Below are 17,724 nucleotides of genomic sequence, written 5' to 3'. Positions count from 1 at the left end.
CGGCTGTGTGAGAAAGGCAGGCCTTTTTCTACGTTTTTAGAATGTTTCAATAAAGTATCTCCCACTGCTCTTCATCATACGTGTATAAATATGCAATTGTGTGTAATAATGTTTGTAAAAATACATGTTATTTAACCATTTCTTAAAAGTTGCACTATGTATGTACATATTTTTGTCCATAAATTAAATGTAAAAAAAACAGTTTCCTTATTATTCAAATAATTACCATCTTGAGAGACAGGGCTTAGTTATAGAGCCTAAAATACTTATTATGGTATAAAGTGAATTTCTAAAAGTGTAAAATAAATAATGGTGGTAGTTCTGAATGGGTTATTTACATGTCAATGGTGAATGTTTCCTGTTAAAATGGTTAGAAAGTATATTTTTCCCCTCTGCTTCTTTTTGTACGCACTTTGCATTTTCATCCAAATATATTTTTTTGTCATGAAATGGATTTAGCAAATAAAAACACAGTGATAGCAAATCTCAATTAAATAAAAAAAGATAAGGAATAATTTTGAGGCCTGTTATTGTGTAAATCTCAAGACCTTTGTTTTCCAAAATAAAATGTTGTGGTCCAAAATAGTGCAAATAAATGCAAATAACGTAGTTATTTTACTGTACACTTCGGGACTTATTCTGCCCTCATTTTGCGACTCTGCATTTCACATTAGTTCAGCGATTGGCATTAGCCTCGCCATCCTATCGTATTCTCTCTTCTTGCTTGGTGTGTTGCATGCTCAGCTACTTCTTGTCCACATTCGAGTCAACTGAGGTCACAATTTTTATTCGAAAAGATGTTCGACCCTTGTTGTAACCAGTGCATCAATTTGTAATGGTTTGTATTGTATTGTATAATGTATATCCCAGGAATGCACAGAAAACTACATTATAGAACCTTTGGGCAGAAAATGGCTCGAAAGTGCATTTTTGGTTTTCAACCTAAATAGTTTTGTCATTAAAAGAGCTCGGCAGAAATAGGATTCTGTGATAACACAAGTATGCGCCGATACCCTGCTGAACTGAGAGCAGGCGGTGCCATCAGAGCCAAAACAAAAAGCGGCCATGAAAGTGTGCACATCACTTGCAAGGATCCATAGATTTTACACTGAGGGATCTATTTTCATAGAAAGGCGTGTACCGGGGGCAAGTCTATGTTGTGGTGTTTGGCAATTTGACTGGCCGCGCTGCGCTTCGCTAGGTGTTCCTGCGCACCAAGGCCGTTTACTATTACATGTCCCCATCACACCTGAGAATTCGGTGACAGAACGGTGAAAGGAGAAACCAGGTCTAAGTTGTGGTGCTGGTGGTGTAACGCACACAATTTTGGTGGATTTGATCCAGGTGCAGGCACACAGATTCATGGCTGATAGGTATGTGCATGGATGTCATTGAATTTCATTCATAAATTCGACATCGGCACCCATCAAAACTTGTGAATCATTGAATGCTAGTAATGCATTCAATACAGTTAATTGACTTCAACCAAAGTCCTTAGATGCAATAACAGCCTGCCATTGTTAGGCCACTACATGGACTCTGTTAATGATTTCTGTTTGCTCTTGAATGATCTATGTTGGTCATGCCTTCCTTGACTCTAATCCCATTTCATGAGTAGACTGTGAGTTGACTTGTGTAGTATTTTGCTGGTCAATTGGAGTTACAAATTTATGCACTGACATTCACTTTTAATAGTAAGTTATCGAGTAACTAATAATTTAAAATGGTCTGATTTGGGCATTTAATATCCAAGGCCAGGTTGATGTTAGTGTAATTTATGATGTGGCAAAAGTTTGGTTTCATTAGTTATTCTCTTTTTAGACAATAAAAGGTCACAGCAGTTTCACTTGCTATCAGCAAAACTGATTCCAGTTTTGTATTTAATGCATATTTCGTCACAATACATATCTGTAACAGCAGAGTTCACTTGTTCTTTTTCCCACCAAACTGAGACATCTGAGGTTGAATGTTTGGGCAAATTTCTTTGTCACATTAATTAAAAATGTGTTTGACTCTTGAAATGTCGAGAAATGGACGATTCCTGTTCTGTGGTCACTCCTCTGTGTGTGTACTATGTACTATGGGTTAATCTCTAACAGGCTGTTTTACATAGTTTAGCAATTCTGCTATGGATTGTCATTGTAGATGACCTGATGTGTCCTTTGAATTTCTAAAGCAGTACACCCATATCCTACGTTAATTATTTATTCTAACTTTTCAGCACCGGGTGGGGCTTGTGTGTATTTGTAAAAGGTGGTAAAGAAGCATGAAATGCATAAATGTGGCTTTTTCATGTATATAGTAGCCACAAGTCACTCTCTTAAAAACTAATCACTACTCTTTTTATTTCTGGTTTTCTTTCAGACTGTACACAAAGTCACTTCATTGGATGGCCCCAGAGGTGGAGACCAGATGGAAATTGGGTCACATGACCGCCTCCAGGAAGGCGTGCTGAGCCTGGAACTGTCCAATGGGGTGAATTGCTACCCTAACGACGAGGCATCTAAGAAAACTGAGCAGAAGAGGGAAGCAGATGGACCACAAAAGCAGTCCTGGGTACCAACACTTGGCAAAGTTGAACAGCAACCATCATTGAAACATAACAGCCGTTATGCAAACCCAAGAAAACCTGTCCACCATGTGGACATGGAAGATGCTCACAATCTGGTCACTTTTTCTGCCATTGCCGGTAACTTACCTCCTTCCTCCACCTCTTCCTGCATCCAAATGCAACCTGACATGATGCAGCTGTATGAGAAATTCACCCGGGAAATGGGTGCCGGCGGGGCTCGGGTTGGAAACTCTGCAGAGGCGATTAATATAGGCCACCTACCTGCAGAAGACATGAAAACGTTGCAAAAGGCACTGAACCATGCAAAACATGGTCACAAGCCTCCTAACTGCGACTGTGATGGGCCTGATTGTCCAGACTACCTTGAGTGGCTGGAGAAGAAGATTAAGTTGGCAACCAGTGAGAATCAAGACACCAGCAAGAGGACTGATTTGCCACATTTACATTCGAACATTCAGCAATCCCATCTGCAGGATCAGCCCTTTCTCCAGGCAAATGGTGGCCACCGCCACTTGACTCCTTCATACCCCCAGCAACAACAACAAACACAAGGTCCTCATGCTGGCCAAGCACCCTGCTCAAAACTTCCTCCAATTCCCTGCTCTCCCCAGGTGCTCTCTATAGCCAAGGAAAGGAATGTCAGTCTTCAAACAGCTATTGCCATAGAAGCCCTTACACAGTTATCTGGAACTGGGACTCATGGTGCTGGTGCTCCAGATCAAGCCCTCTTTAATAACAACCTCTATCATCACCAACATAGCCCAAACCTCACATCTCCACCTCCAAATTGCACTAACTTGATTCCATCCTCTGCAGTTACCTGTCCATCATCACGCTCTCAGTCCGTCCCTCCAGGATTACACACTGACCAGCAGGCAGCAGTGTCCTGTGAGCACCACAGGCCCCAATCCCAGGGTCAGCCACCCCATGCTTCTACCTCTCCCTTTCCAGGACAGGGAAATCCTCAGAGTTTTGGCCGGAGTCCCGAGCAGTGGGTACAGGGCACACATGGAGGTTCCGAAGAGCTCCTGTCCCGCTATGCTGGTACAACTTATTCTAGATCAGACCCGATGTCAGAGCTCAAACAGCTTCTGGGTGACAGCAGTCGAAAGTTCGTAAATACATCTTTCAAGCTCTCATCCACACAGCATCTTACGGAGAACGGAATCATGCAGGCACAGGGCAAGCCATCTTTGCCCAGGATCAAGCAAGAGTCAGACTTTGGTGATCATTCTCCATCCATGGGACATTATAACATGGACAATGGTCAGTTGCAAGTTGGCCAATACCCTGGTGCTCCCATGTCTCCTGGTCAAGCAGCCATTAGACACTCAACTCAGGCAGCTCTGCAACAGCACCTTCACTACAAGAGGAACCTCTTCTCTAGTCATTCCCCTGGCTTTGGCGCATCGGGCCCTGCGCCTTTCCAAAATGTAAAAAAATGGTGGCCCCAGATGGAAGCCAATGGTTTCACTCATATGAGCATAAAACAGGAGCCCAAGCAACCCAAGAGGAAAAAAATCAGCCAAGGATCTCCTGTCATCAAAAGTATGAGTGGGACGCTCTCAGGCTCTCTTCTTCCTAAATCCAAACAGATTATAATCAAGAAGACCAAGCAAAAAGCCTCTGTGCCAACGTTCCTGCCTAAGAGTCAGATAACTGTGGATAAAACGGCAGTCCTTATGATGGGCCGAGCCAACACCCTGAACGACCTGCAACCACATTCACTGCCCCTCTTACCCTCCCATAGTAACTCCACTCAGGCGGCTGCTGCAGGCCTCCCTGCACCAGCCCAATCTCAGGTATCAAATGCTAACCTCTCAATGGCTCCCTCTTCCACAAATTCTGCATTGTCAGTGAGCAATTCCACCCAAATGGTCTCTTTTTCCCCACAAATGGCCCATGGAGCCCATGCCAAGTCAAAAGAAGTGGATAGTTTAGTCCATACCAATGCTAACATTGCCTCAGCTCTGACCTCCACATCCATACCAAACACAACACAATTACCGGGTCTCATAAACGTAGACCCTAAGTATGAAGAACTGATACTGCAGTTTGAAGCAGAATTTGGAGACACAGCTGCAGACACACCTTCCGGCAAAGCCAAGTCTGAAGCAGTTACAGCTTCGCGGATAATGAATCAGTCCCAGACCAGTACGCAGGATCTCACATCATCTATCACCCATAATCAGCCATCCTTCAATAGCGCTGCACCTCGTGTGAACAATAAAGAGATGGATGGCGACAAAGATGAGTTTGGAGCCCCAGCTGAACTTACCCCAAATGAAGCATCTACAGTGACTCCAGTGAAGGAGCAGCAGGAGCCCCTATCCAGCATCCCTCAAAATTCGCACACCCCACTTGATAAGCATCCTCAACATGGTCAGACACAGGAAACCTTCAACGTACCATGTTCCCCCATGCCTAAACGAATGAAAATCCAAGCCACGGGTGATGTGGCTGTTCTCTCCACCACTTGCTACTCTGAGGAGGACACGCCCACTAAGGATGGTCTGTCCTTCTCTCCATCTTTGAAAGGGTTCTTAGAGTCCCCACTAAAATATTTAGACACACCCACCAGGAGCTTGTTGGATACACCTTCTAAAGATCTGCAGGCGGATTTACCTACTTGCACCTGTGTGGGTGAGTCAATGTGTGTCAATATTTGTTTACATTCTGCGGGATATACAGTCATTCATGCACACTAGTGCAAAAAATAAGGTCACTCCACTGAGAATTTGACTACGAATCTCAGCTTAATCGCTCACATTAGATTCCCGTCAGTAACTCTCTCGTACAGATAGGTGAGGAGTGGTGCATGTTCGACGAGATAAATGTTTCCAGTAAGTTAGAAAAAGCGAAATAAATTAAAAGGTAAAAGAGCTTGGAGGTTATAAAGAACAAAAACAAAGAAACCAGAGAGCTTATATATATAATATATTTTATAGATAATGCTTTGCAATTTTACCGTGTTGCTGACGATATTAGATGTGGTACAGAATGAAATGTTGATTCTACTCTTGCAGTTGAAAGATATTTGAAGTATCATACGGTTGGCCTTACTGGTGTGGTTATGATTTCTGATTTATGGGTTTCTTTGTTTCTTAGAACAAACTCTGGTGAAAGATGAAGGGCCCGACTACAATCACTTGGGATCTGGACCCACTGTGGCTTCCATACGAGACCTGATGGAGACACGGTTCGTCTTCTCTTTATCTTCCTCCCACATGCTCTTAGTCTCCTCTCCCTCACGTACTCCTCCTCCTCCTGCACCTCGTCACGTTTTTGTCCTTAGGGAAACCATGACCCAGAATTCAACAGGGGGAACAGGCAGTGGCGTAGCCAGGAATCTTTCCAGTAGGGGCGCGCGCCCACAGGAGAAAAAAATCGAACATCACCCACGCCGTTCGCTGATCGCTAAAACAACATCCGGGTCCGGGAGGCAAACGGCGAACGGATAACATCGCGCACATAGAATAGCGCAAGCACATTCGCGCAAGACCGAAAGAAAAAAACGGCATGAAAATGAAGAATCGAAAAAGCTCGATTTTTTTCAACCGGGGCGCAGGGAGTCCTAACCGGGGCGCCGCCCCGGCTCGCCCCGGCTTGGCTACGCCACTGGGAACAGGAAATATCATCATCGTCACCATCTTCAACATCATCATAACACAGGCTAAGAGAAGTGGCAGCAAATACTAGCTAAGAATGGCGGAAATAATGGAGAAAGAAGGAGAGATATCAAAGTCCAGAGAGAGGGAAAGCAAATGAAGAACATGAGGGAAGTAATTGAAAATGTTTGTCGACTTAGAACAGGGGTAGATACTTATTTTTTTACTCTGGCGCTGAATATTTAGCATACAACTGCTTCATGAAAATAAACGACCATTGTGTTTCTGTTTGGCAGCATCCTAATACATTGTTTTTTAAGTTAGATTTGGTTGTCGTTTGAATAACAGACATTTGATGCACTGATGTTTATGGAGAGGCTCTTTGAGAATAATGCTTGCCTGGAGAAGTCTGATGTGGGGGATGTTTAGCTTCAAAGATCTTATTGTTGTTGTCTCCGTCAGACCCCATAGTTCTTGGACGACCTTTGACCAAATCCTGACCCAAGCAGGACCCCTGTGGTGATAGAGGTTGCAGCCCATTTAAAAAAACTCTGCCACCTTAGGGTGATTCCAACTCCAATGTGCTCGCTGTCACACCAAATCTAGTCAGGTTGAAGTTTTCACAATGGAAAGGTATCAAGTTGTCAGAAGCTTTGATGTAAACTATAATCTGAAAAGTTTTAATGACCTGTGCAACCCCTCATCCCAGACTCCGTCCACAAATAGCTACAAATTTGCCTTCAGTAATACGAAAGCAATTTCATTTGAGTAACTTTAACATTCTATTTTTGGCAAAAAAGACTCATGGATTATGTTCAATTTGATCACCCGCTATGACATAAGGTATTGAGCACAATTAATAATAGCCAATTGTGTACGTTCTATACAAATATTGCTTTGTTCCGTTTTTATTTCTGTTTATTCATGTGAGTGTAGTAGGTCATTTAAACTTGATCAGTGCCTTTGTTGGGTCAGAATCTTTTTAACAGACACTTATTGTGACGCCCCTTTGAGTGAAATCTCAGGAGCATTGCTAGGCATAAAGCTCTACTGTGGCACAGGCCCCCTACTACAGTGTTCCGTGACGGTACCAGGCTTTCAACCACTTGGTACTGGCCCATAGAGATATATCAAAAAACACGTTCTGTAGCGCAGTGTATGTGCCCCAATCATATGTTATCACCATGGCAGGAATGCAACGGATGGTTGCCAGTTGGACAATGAATCGCTCCGTTGCAGAAAAAAGGTTTAGAACCACTGCCCTTCCAATAACCCACACACACACACTGCGACACTATTACGAAATCTATGACTTGAAATATTAATTAATGGACAAATACATGTTATTTGATATTTCAACTATGAATACTATAACAAACAACAGCTGCATGACAATGGCTAACAGGTTTGACAAATGATACACCAATTTGCTGATACACCTAAACCTCGATTTTACACGCTTCGATTCGACGTGACTTTCTGCCTAAGGCGGTTTAGTCATGGACCCCTTTTTTTTTTTATCGTAAATACATTTTCAAGGAATAGCCCTTAATCACAGACAAGTCTCAAAATGGATGATAAAAGGACCATCCGAATCTTAATGACTTACTCCTTAACGTTTGTGATTTCCATGACCAATTTAAAGGCATTTGATAATAAGAAGTCTGTCTGTTTGATCTTTATGCTTGCTTTATTGCAGTGTTACAGATAGCTAGGATTGTTTTTGAAAGGGGGACGTTCATCCTATTCCACACAATCACTCACAAGTCAAAGAACGTGGCCGGACACAGTAGAAGAATAAGTATATTAATTCTCTCTTCCATCCAATTCACATAGCATCAAAATGACGTACGCAATCCGCCTGACATTGGAATCAGTATATTCCTTCACATTTAATAAAATGTCAGCAGACTTCGATATGTGTTGAGAATTCACAATGACAGTCGACTAATCTTGGCAACCCTACCTGGTACCACGTGAATTGAGAATGACTATGATTAAAAATGACAACAAAGGGTATATATCAAGCCACCATCTCACCTAGTTTGTAATCATTCAGTTTGTGATTGGTTCTTTCTGGTTGCTGTCAAACTGGAGTCTGCGGAAGTCGGTTAAAAGTCATGACATTGCTGCCAAACCGGTTGCTGTCTCCATCAAGCCTCTTTCATATCCATTACTCATCATTATCTGTCATGTCTGAATGTGGGTGGAAAGATTATTTCGAAACTTTCCAAACAAAATGAGATTTTGCTACTTTAAAATACTACTATTTCATTAGATGTTCAATAAAAGACCAGATACTGTAAAAAAGGCGCTTGGTGTCATTTCACTTTTTAAAAAATATTTTTCATAGATGAATGCTTGTGACAGTGAAAGAGTTTACTTACACTTGATGTATAGATTGCTCTGACATTATTCCATTGTGTTCTCCTTGGTAAGAAGTATGTGACCAGACTTTCTGAGTGTGCATTCACTAAACCCTCTTTTAGTTGTCTCGCTGTCAGATTTACCCATAATTCATTTTGTTTTGATCACAGTGTTGTGAACCCAATAAATTGTTAATAACTGCTGCATGTTTGCTGGGAAAGGAAAAAGTCATTCTGAATTTATACCGTTTTAAAATGTATGTATCCGTTTATTTCAACTATAAACTGTTATTTTATATTGAACTAAGTTGTTGACTGATGTCAGAAAAGCTACTTCAAAACCCATTTACAAGTCCTCCAGAGAGCTTCTTGTTGTATTGGTCATTTTAGCAGATGCGTTGTCCTGCCACAACACTCACATTTTCTCACGCCTTTGTAGACGTGCTGGTTGATTTTCTGCCCCATGCTGAAGGGGAAAAGTTGTAGTTTGGGTTCGGGTTGGAATGACTATTACTCCCACTTTGTATACGGTTCAATAGCAGTTTAACTGTCCAAGGCATCTGGGAGTCAGAGAAGACAGTCTTTCAAAAATAGTGTTTTGAAGTAGATTCATAATAGAAATGTGTGTTACTCTTGTCTTTCACAGGTATGGTGAAAAAGGAGAGGCCGTTCGGATAGAGAAAGTGGTGTACACCGGTAGAGAGGGGAAAAGCTCAAGAGGTTGCCCAATTGCCAAATGGGTAAGTCACTTCACAACCTGTTTGACGCATTGTGATGACGTGTTTCCAAACTACTTTCCCTCAGGATATTGTTTTGGATTGAAAAATGGAGCAGCCTGTGTTGTATTGACAGTGTGTACAGAGCTTAATTTGAGTTTTTATAAATGATCAACTCTGAATGTCATCAGGTGATTCGTCGTGGGAGTGAGAAAGAAAAGCTGCTGTGTCTGGTGCGCCATCGTGCGGGCCACTATTGTGCAAATGCAGTCATCATCATCCTCATCATGGCCTGGGAAGGTGTCCCACGGTCTATGGCTGACACATTGTACCGCGAGATCAGCGACACGCTCACCAAATTTGGAAACCCCACCAGTAGACGCTGCGGCCTCAATGATGAGTAAGTAGATGGGGCGGATCGATTTGACAAAGGTACAATTAGTTTGCAGTGCAGAAAGCCGTGTTGGTTTATGTCGTCCGAAATTTTGAAGTGTAACTTGAAGACAATTTGTACATGCAACATGCAGCACTGTTCAAGAGGATTTGGCTTGCACTAACTGTCTTGTTTTAGTGGCCTTTTACAGCCATTTTGACATAGGAATACTATAAATAGCTGAGGTGGGCCTTAATTTATTGCTGTCTGTTTTAAATAGTCCGTTTGATTGTAATTTGTTGTAATGCAATGCGTGGATGCCACTGGCTTCCTTGGCTAAAATGTATAAAAAACTTCAGTTGACTAAGACTTGCAATAAGTTGTTTCACCTATGTTGAAAATCTGCATTTTCAACAGAGTGTCATTTGTTTTGCTTTTGAAAGATAGGAATTTCTTGTGCAATGTGTGAAAACTGGCAACCCACCATCATATTACAATGCAAAGTGTAGAGGCTTCGTCATGAAGCATTATTAGTACAAGATGTATTCTGGAGGGAGCACCCAATATATTTTTGATCCAATTGAGAAAAAGAGAATGTCCATCTATAAGGTTTGCAATCCAAAGAAAGGAATTCTCTTCCAATTGACACACTGTACAAATTCCACCATGTGGTCATTAATAAATGAATCTGAATCTGAACTTAAAAATTCTCAGTTGTTGGATGTGTCAAGAGATATTTTTTGGGAGGAAAAAAAATGACCATTCCAATATACAATATGTTATGACTGAGCAAGATTGTACAATACGACTGAACTCAAGTGATGACCTTAAAAGGTAGTGTGGACTCAAAAATATCATTGTAGCATTCCTCAGTTCACCCAAATTTTTGCGGGGTTATTTGTCAAAGATTTTACAAAAAGTAAGCGTACTAAAAACAAAACACAATAATACTAGTGATACGGGAATACCGCTTCATGTTCATTCTCTGTCAACTATCTTCATCTTAGTATATAGAAATATGCTGACATGACGTGACATGAAGATGCGTTAACTGTCTCCCCCTGCAGTCGTACATGCGCATGCCAAGGCAAGGATCCTGACACCTGCGGTGCTTCCTTTTCCTTCGGCTGCTCTTGGAGCATGTACTTCAATGGCTGTAAATACGCCCGAAGCAAAGTACCGCGCAAGTTCCGGCTACAAGGAGACCACCCTGAAGAGGTACATGAACAGCTTACGTCTGACTTGAAAGAGTTGTCAGTGTGTAATACCCGCCTGCTGTTTCCGTGTCGTTCGTGTTTTCTTATCAGGAGAACAAACTCAGGGATCAATTCCAGAATCTGGCCACTGAGGTGGCTCCATTGTACAAGAGGCTGGCTCCTCAAGCCTACAGCAACCAGGTTGGTTGACATATCAATATGCGTCGGAATACTAAAATGACAAACAGGAATAGTATGTGACGACCTTATCTGTTGCATTCCTTAGATGTTAACTGTTAAGACAATTTGGAAAGAGATGTGTTGCACAAGTCTTCTCTCGTCAAAAAGAACGAGTCAAATATGTTGAAAGGCTTCATCAGACTCTTTTCAGCTTGATGGATTTCTAATGCGATACCCAACAAATAAAACATCATTTAATCTCTGCTCTCTCTGCCAGTGTCAATCAGAGTCGAAGGCTTCAGACTGCAGGCTTGGCTTGAAGGCAGGCAGGCCATTTGCTGGAGTCACTGCTTGCCTGGACTTCTGTGCCCATGCCCATAAGGACCAGCACAACCTATACAATGGTTGCACAGTGGTATGGTTTTTAATATTGCGGGACGGGTTCGTGAACCAACGTTACGGGTGCTAGCTAGCATGGCAACTTTCTTTCTTAACTGGCTTCTAGGTGTGCACTTTGACCAAGGAGGACAACCGCATGGTGGGGGGGATCCCTCCAGATGAACAGCTCCATGTCTTGCCTCTCTACAAAATCTCCACCACGGATGAATTTGGCAGCGAGGAGGGCCAGGAACTCAAGATGAAGACGGGAGCCATTCAGGTGCTTCAGGCTTTCCGCCGAGAAGTACGCAAGTTGCCCGAACCAGCCAAGTCGTGCCGTCAGCGCCGCCTAGACGCCAAGAAAGCTGCGTCAGAAAAGAAGAAGAGTAAACTGCAGCAGAAGGCAGCAGAGACCCCAGAGAAGACGGTGGCTAAAAGCGAAGTATTGTTCAGTGAGTCTCCTCAACACCCAGGAAATAAAGGTTCGTCTTGTCCACTTCACATGAATTGCGATGAATGCAGTTACGGGTTGCTTTTTTGCAACAGGTTCAAATATGCTTCTCTCTTTTTTTTTGTTCACTTCCAGCAATTATAAAACAGGAGGTTTTGCCCAACATTAAAAAGGAGCCTTTAAATGGATCAATGGATGGACACGCTTTGCAAGCAGCAGATGCAATCAAGACCATGTGCCCACATCCTGCCTACTATGCAAGGGGAGGCCTCCCCACAACTGGCCAGCCCTCAGCAGGAGACCCAGTGAATGGCTATAACCACAATCTGCCAGCATCACACTACGGCTTCTATAACTACCCCTCCAATGCACTTTTTGGACCCAAGATGAGAACCTATGAGGGTCGAAATGGTTCTTTGTCCAACGCAGGGAGGATGACTTTCCAGGTAGACAAAAAGCCTGATAGTCGCAGCCTTCAAGCTAGACCGGCCCATTCTTATCCTGGCCATTTAGAGCAACCCGACCAATTTAATAGCCAGTCTTCAGTCTCCAACCAGTCACGTCCTTCTTCTGTCTCCTCCGAGGCCTCCAACAGAGGCACTCCAGTCATCAAGCAGGAGCCAATGGATATGCCAGTCTGTGAGGACACAGCTTCACCCTGTGACACCCCCCAACCTTCGACTCCCTGGCCTGGAAACAGGTTTGATGGGAACGTTGCTCCCATGAACTGGGATCATCACAATACAAAACAACGGCCAGAAAATTCCTTTGCTCATGAAGAAAAGCCGATGATCCACCAGCAGCAAGCATCTCCTTACCCCCAACCGTGGACAGCCTTCCCTGGTTCCAATTCCCGCACTGCTGCTTCACCAGTTTCTCATGTACCTCCCTCCTCCTCCCCTCATTTAGGTGTCCTGGGTAACATACACCAAGGATCTCCGCGTCCAACCACCCCCCGCCCGAGCACCCCTCACCCAGGGACACCACAGCCAGGTCTCCCTCACCCGTTCTTACTTCCACACATAGGCAATTCTCAATCCCCCTCGCATACACCGCAGCCTGCCACTCCCAGGCAATGGGCCAGCCCTGCCCCAAGTCCCGAGCCAACCTCTTGGGCTATGGGACATGGAACATACAGCCCTGGTTTGAAGCACAGCAATCCTGCCGGCGCCTACCCAGACAAGATGTGGTCCAAAACCGGTGAAAGTCGCTGTTCCACCCCCCTCGGAGTTCAAGAGAAATCCTGGAAATCTTGTGGAGGCTCAGTGGCAGGCAGTACACCATCTCCCACCCCTGAGGGGCGCCTCTTCCCCGATGCACTGCAACAGTCCGATCAGGCTTGCTGGGACCACAGTCGAGCCGAGAGTGATGGCCAGAGCTTCAAGGGCCGCGAGAGAGACGACAACGAGGTGTGGTCTGACAGTGAGCACAATTTCCTCGATCCCAACATCGGAGGCGTCGCCGTGGCACCGGCCCACGGGTCCATACTGATTGAATGCGCTCGTCGGGAACTACATGCTACCACTCCTCTCAAAAAGCCAGATCGCTCCCACCCCTCTCGCATCTCTCTGGTCTTCTATCAGCACAAAAACCTCCAACAGCCCATGCACGGCCTGGCACTGTGGGAGGCCAAAATGAAGATGCTGGCAGAGGAGGCGCGCCAGAGGCAGCAGGAAGCAGCTCGGCTGGGCCTTTCCCAGGAGGAAATTAAGGCGCTCAGCAAGAAACGCAAATGGGGGTCCATGGCGGCAGGGGCCATGTTAGGTGCTGGACAATCGAAAGACAAGAGGGAGGGGCCAGTAACACGGCTAGCTCCCACTCTCCACACCACCTCAATCGTTGACGTGTCTCCCTATGCCTTCACGCAGCCCACTGGGCCATACAGCCACTTTGTGTGACGTCAGCCACCAACGGAACGGAACGATAGCAGTGGTGATGCCAGGTAGCGGGATGAGCAAGATGAATGTCTCTCGCATGTCACACAGTCTGCCATCTCTCCATCTTCCCCCTCTGCAGTCCACACCCACAAGTGGGGACACGTTTATTGTTGTTTTTTACCTCATGTCAGGCAGCGTGTGGCCTTTCGACACGCGCGCTACCTGTGGTGCTCTTCCTCTCTCTTCCCTGGAGGGGAACTCCATTGTTTTTTCTTGTTTATAGAATTCTAATGATTCTAGATATTGCTATTATTATCTATATTATTATGGTTGCAATTGTTACTGTTAATGTTGTTATTACAGGTATTATGATGAAGAATTGTTCTTTTTTCATCATGGTTGTTTTCAATAATGTTATTATTAATGACGTGATTGTTTTTTGTTCAGTCTATTTTGATGCCAGTCTGAATATGTCAGACTTTTTTTTTTGGTCCATGTTCGGAAAACCTTTTCTCTCTTTGTCAATCTTCCAGCTGTGTTGAAAGGAGGAGCCGTTATCGGCCTGACAAGAGATTATCTCTCGCTGGTACGAGTTAGAGGAGAGGTTTGCTCAAATTTTCGTGGAAAATTTGGTTTCACATCAACCACGTAAAAATTGTGACAAAAAAGTGTTTCACAGGAATGCCCTTTATGTTTTTATTTACACTGTTGACAGAATTCTGCCAGCATGAGAAAAACTAAAACATTTTCTTAATTTTTCTTTAAACTGAGGGGGGTGAAAGTGGTTGGAATTAGAAAAAGTTTTTTTTTTTGTCCTGGTACTGTGGTTTTCTGCTCCATCCCAGAAAACATCTCTCTCACATTGGGTTGTTTGAACACATTGGAAACGAGGGTAGGTGCATCTTAATTTTTAGGACGAGCTTCTCTTGTCATTCCTTAACGTGCTCCTCCTCCTCCTATTCTACACCCCAGCAGCTTAAGACCGGTGCTCAACTTCCAGCTCTGATGGACTTTCATTCCACTCCTCTTATGCTGTACTTCGGTGCTCTAACAGAAATTGAAGTCATGTAGTTTGTGAGGGAAAATATTCTCATCTACTACACAACAATGAGTGTGCTTTTTTGTGCTTACCTTATTCGCTCAGTCCACCTGATCCCAGGTCTGTATTTACTACATGGTCAACTTCCCCAGCAAAGAGTGAACACTTTGAGGTGTAAACTCTAGAGGGCAGACTTGACTGCTTTTTCAAAGCCACATGTTCAGAGACTTGCTAGCACTTGGACTGAGTTCCATTCAGAAGTCGGTATAGCCTTCCCTTGCTGCATGAACCTTCCACGGCCAGGCCGGCGGAGGGTTCGCTGACCTCTGACAGGTTCACAAAAGGCCGTGATGATCTTTGTCCTATTAAAGCTCAAATGTGAAACGATTCTGGAGAAAACTTGGGTTCCAACATAAGGTTGGTGCTCCATACATATACTTTGGTGCTCACCTACAACACTTGATTTACTGTGAAGGCCCGACCTCGTGTCTGCATGGTGCTGTCATCTTCTAGCAGAATACGACGGGTCTTTCTGCAGGCTCCTCGTTCTCATTAGTTGTTGGTTTCCGGCGGCGGGGCGTCTGGGAGTTGGTACCTCATGCATCGAGTCTATCAACTCTCACTTTGCATGTGTGTTTGTGTAAAAGAGCCAAAGAGTGAGACACATGGATGGCGTCTCTTAAATTGCGTAGTTCATCCCCATTAACCATGCTTTCAAAAGTGGACATGAGGTTTTGTCACAAAAAAGTCGAATGACTTCATGCAGGCTGGCTCCCGGTCGCTGTGCCGTCTTTGGGGTCACGACACTTTCCATCTGCGAAAAGACCTTTCTGGTCTCCTGCTCTCTACCTCGTGCTGTAGAGACACTGGTCACAATCACAACTTGCTACTGAGGGCGGAGAATCATGCATGTACCCTTTGTGTGTTCAAGATCCCCACAATCACTTTACCCTTTTTTTTGGTTTACTTTTATTTATTAATGGTGATAATAATGATTGTCTTTTTTTTTTCAAGTTTATATAGCTAATACAAATTGTACATAGAGAAGAACAGATTTATAAAAGCACTTTTAAACTTGATTTTAATGACAAAAGAAAGACGATTATTGACAACTTGAAGGGTAGTTTTTTTTTTATTATTATTTTCTGAAGAGAAGTACAAATGTAAATAGTAAAATATTTAGGTAAAACTATTTAACGGGTGAGGATAGTGTGTGGATCCTGAAAGTGTAGGGGGGTATTTTGACAACAGTACACTTGTTCCCTGTGTTTTGTGTGTACATGTATGCCTAGTAACTCTTTGTTCTACTCTCACAAGTACTGTAACTGTATCCTAAGTCAGCCTGTAACCGGTTAAAGAATTGTTACTGGCGCAGTTAAAATGTCCAATTTAGATTGCAGAACTGGAGAGTAGTACACTTTTAAATGTAAACCCCAAACCTGCACAAGTGTCTCAAGTCACTTTGCTTGCCATCAAAATTCACAAATGTTTTCCCCCAATAGTAACAAAACTCCCCTACTGTTAAAGCTGACTTGTATGCAAGCATTCTGTTATTATTATTGTCACTAAAGAATCCAAACTAAAGTTTAAACTAGAAAATGGGACCATGCCTTAATTAACGAGTTTTGGAGTTCCTGATAGGTCAGGTGGGTTTCCCTAAATGTCACTGGGGCTGTTTTGGGTTTTTTTTCCTCCCAGGTTTTGTCTTAACATTCAAGCGTGATTATAAATGACTGGTGGAGGGATTGCAAGTGTTTTCAACCTATAAGCAAGTAACCATATTCAAAAGAGGGGCTTTAGGAAACACGCTGGTGTCTGCAGATGCAATTTGAACCTTAGGTTGTGGGGTGTGTTCACTGCTTTTTTAAACCCAATCTGTTATTACCTAATGTAGAGTAGTTCTCAAATACGCTGTCTGCCTTTGTGATAAACTTTGTTTTCTTTTAATAATTCCTTGTTCACCATACACCTTGTCAGTGATTTAGATTACTTTTTTTTTTTTACGGAATCATCAATGTTGTTTTTCAACCACTATTAATAGCCCTCATCACATACTTGCATACAATGAACATTTTGAAATACATTAGAATTTTGGTTAGGCTCTGAGAGTCGGTGCTACAACACACAATTGATAAGTCACTGTGCAAGCTATTACTTAGTTAGCCCAAACTTCTCTCACCCCCTGAAAATGTCAAGAATAATGGTTGAAGGGTTTTCGGAATCTCAAACTTGAATGGTGCTGAGGATTTGAAATGCTGCACAACCTTTTGTACCCTCAATTCTGCTAAGGACAAGCGATATAGGAAATGATAGGCAGTGTTTTATAGTAGCGGGGCACTCTACTTGTATTGTTCATTTCATACAGTACTGTACTTGAACTCCTTTATTCTTAGACAATAATTCAGCTTGTATTATGTGGAAAATCTTATTTGGATTTTATGTTTGGTACATCACATGAAAATGACCCCTTTTAGGATGTTATTGTGAATGTTCCCGTGAAGAGTGCTGAGATGTTTGAACAAGAGGAATCAAAACTGTGTACTGCCTCCTCTATCTACTTAATTAAACCTGTTTGTGTATTTCGTCTTTTGTGGACACACGCACATAGTTAGACGTTTGCATCACACTGTGCATGGCCTACTTTTACAAGTCCATTAAACACCTAATTTAATGAAACTCAAAAATTGTGAAAAGCATCAGAGAACAGTAATACAAATTTAAAAAAAAAAAATCTATGCGCATAACTGGCAGCTACATTCCTTTTTCAAGTTTTTTGATTGTTCTTGTTTTATTTTCCATCTTAAGGATGCAGTATGTAAAAAGTGGTTTTGTTCTCTCTTTGTAGCTGTGTATGGTGTATTATGTGAATAAATAGTGTATTTGGTAAAGTACCACAATATTGTTTTATGTTGCGCTATAAATAAAAAAAAAAATCGAAGTGAGACCTTTTGTCCAGCATCTTTATTGC

General features: G+C 43.0%; 1 protein-coding gene across 4 annotated transcripts in view; it reads left to right on the top strand.

The window, feature by feature from the left end:
- tet3 (tet methylcytosine dioxygenase 3) overlaps positions 1-17,698 on the top strand; it is a 30,557-nt gene extending 12,859 nt beyond the window's left edge. For all 4 annotated transcript variants that reach the window (XM_061277679.1, XM_061277676.1, XM_061277681.1 and 1 more), the window contains 9 exons: positions 2,365-5,215; positions 5,681-5,771; positions 9,193-9,286; positions 9,454-9,662; positions 10,703-10,853; positions 10,943-11,032; positions 11,289-11,426; positions 11,517-11,871; positions 11,976-17,698. In XM_061277679.1, coding sequence (XP_061133663.1) covers positions 2,365-5,215; positions 5,681-5,771; positions 9,193-9,286; positions 9,454-9,662; positions 10,703-10,853; positions 10,943-11,032; positions 11,289-11,426; positions 11,517-11,871; positions 11,976-13,738 — 5,742 coding nt within the window. In that variant the 3' untranslated portion in view covers positions 13,739-17,698. The remainder of the gene's footprint in view (positions 1-2,364; positions 5,216-5,680; positions 5,772-9,192; positions 9,287-9,453; positions 9,663-10,702; positions 10,854-10,942; positions 11,033-11,288; positions 11,427-11,516; positions 11,872-11,975) is intronic.
- Positions 17,699-17,724: the final 26 nt, after the last annotated feature.

The sequence above is a fragment of the Syngnathus typhle genome, linkage group LG5 (assembly GCF_033458585.1).
Source record: "Syngnathus typhle isolate RoL2023-S1 ecotype Sweden linkage group LG5, RoL_Styp_1.0, whole genome shotgun sequence".
In the NCBI taxonomy this organism is placed as follows: domain Eukaryota; kingdom Metazoa; phylum Chordata; class Actinopteri; order Syngnathiformes; family Syngnathidae; genus Syngnathus; species Syngnathus typhle.
The sequence above is the reverse complement of the archived record's forward strand: the minus strand, read 5'-3'. Positions and strand labels throughout refer to the sequence as shown.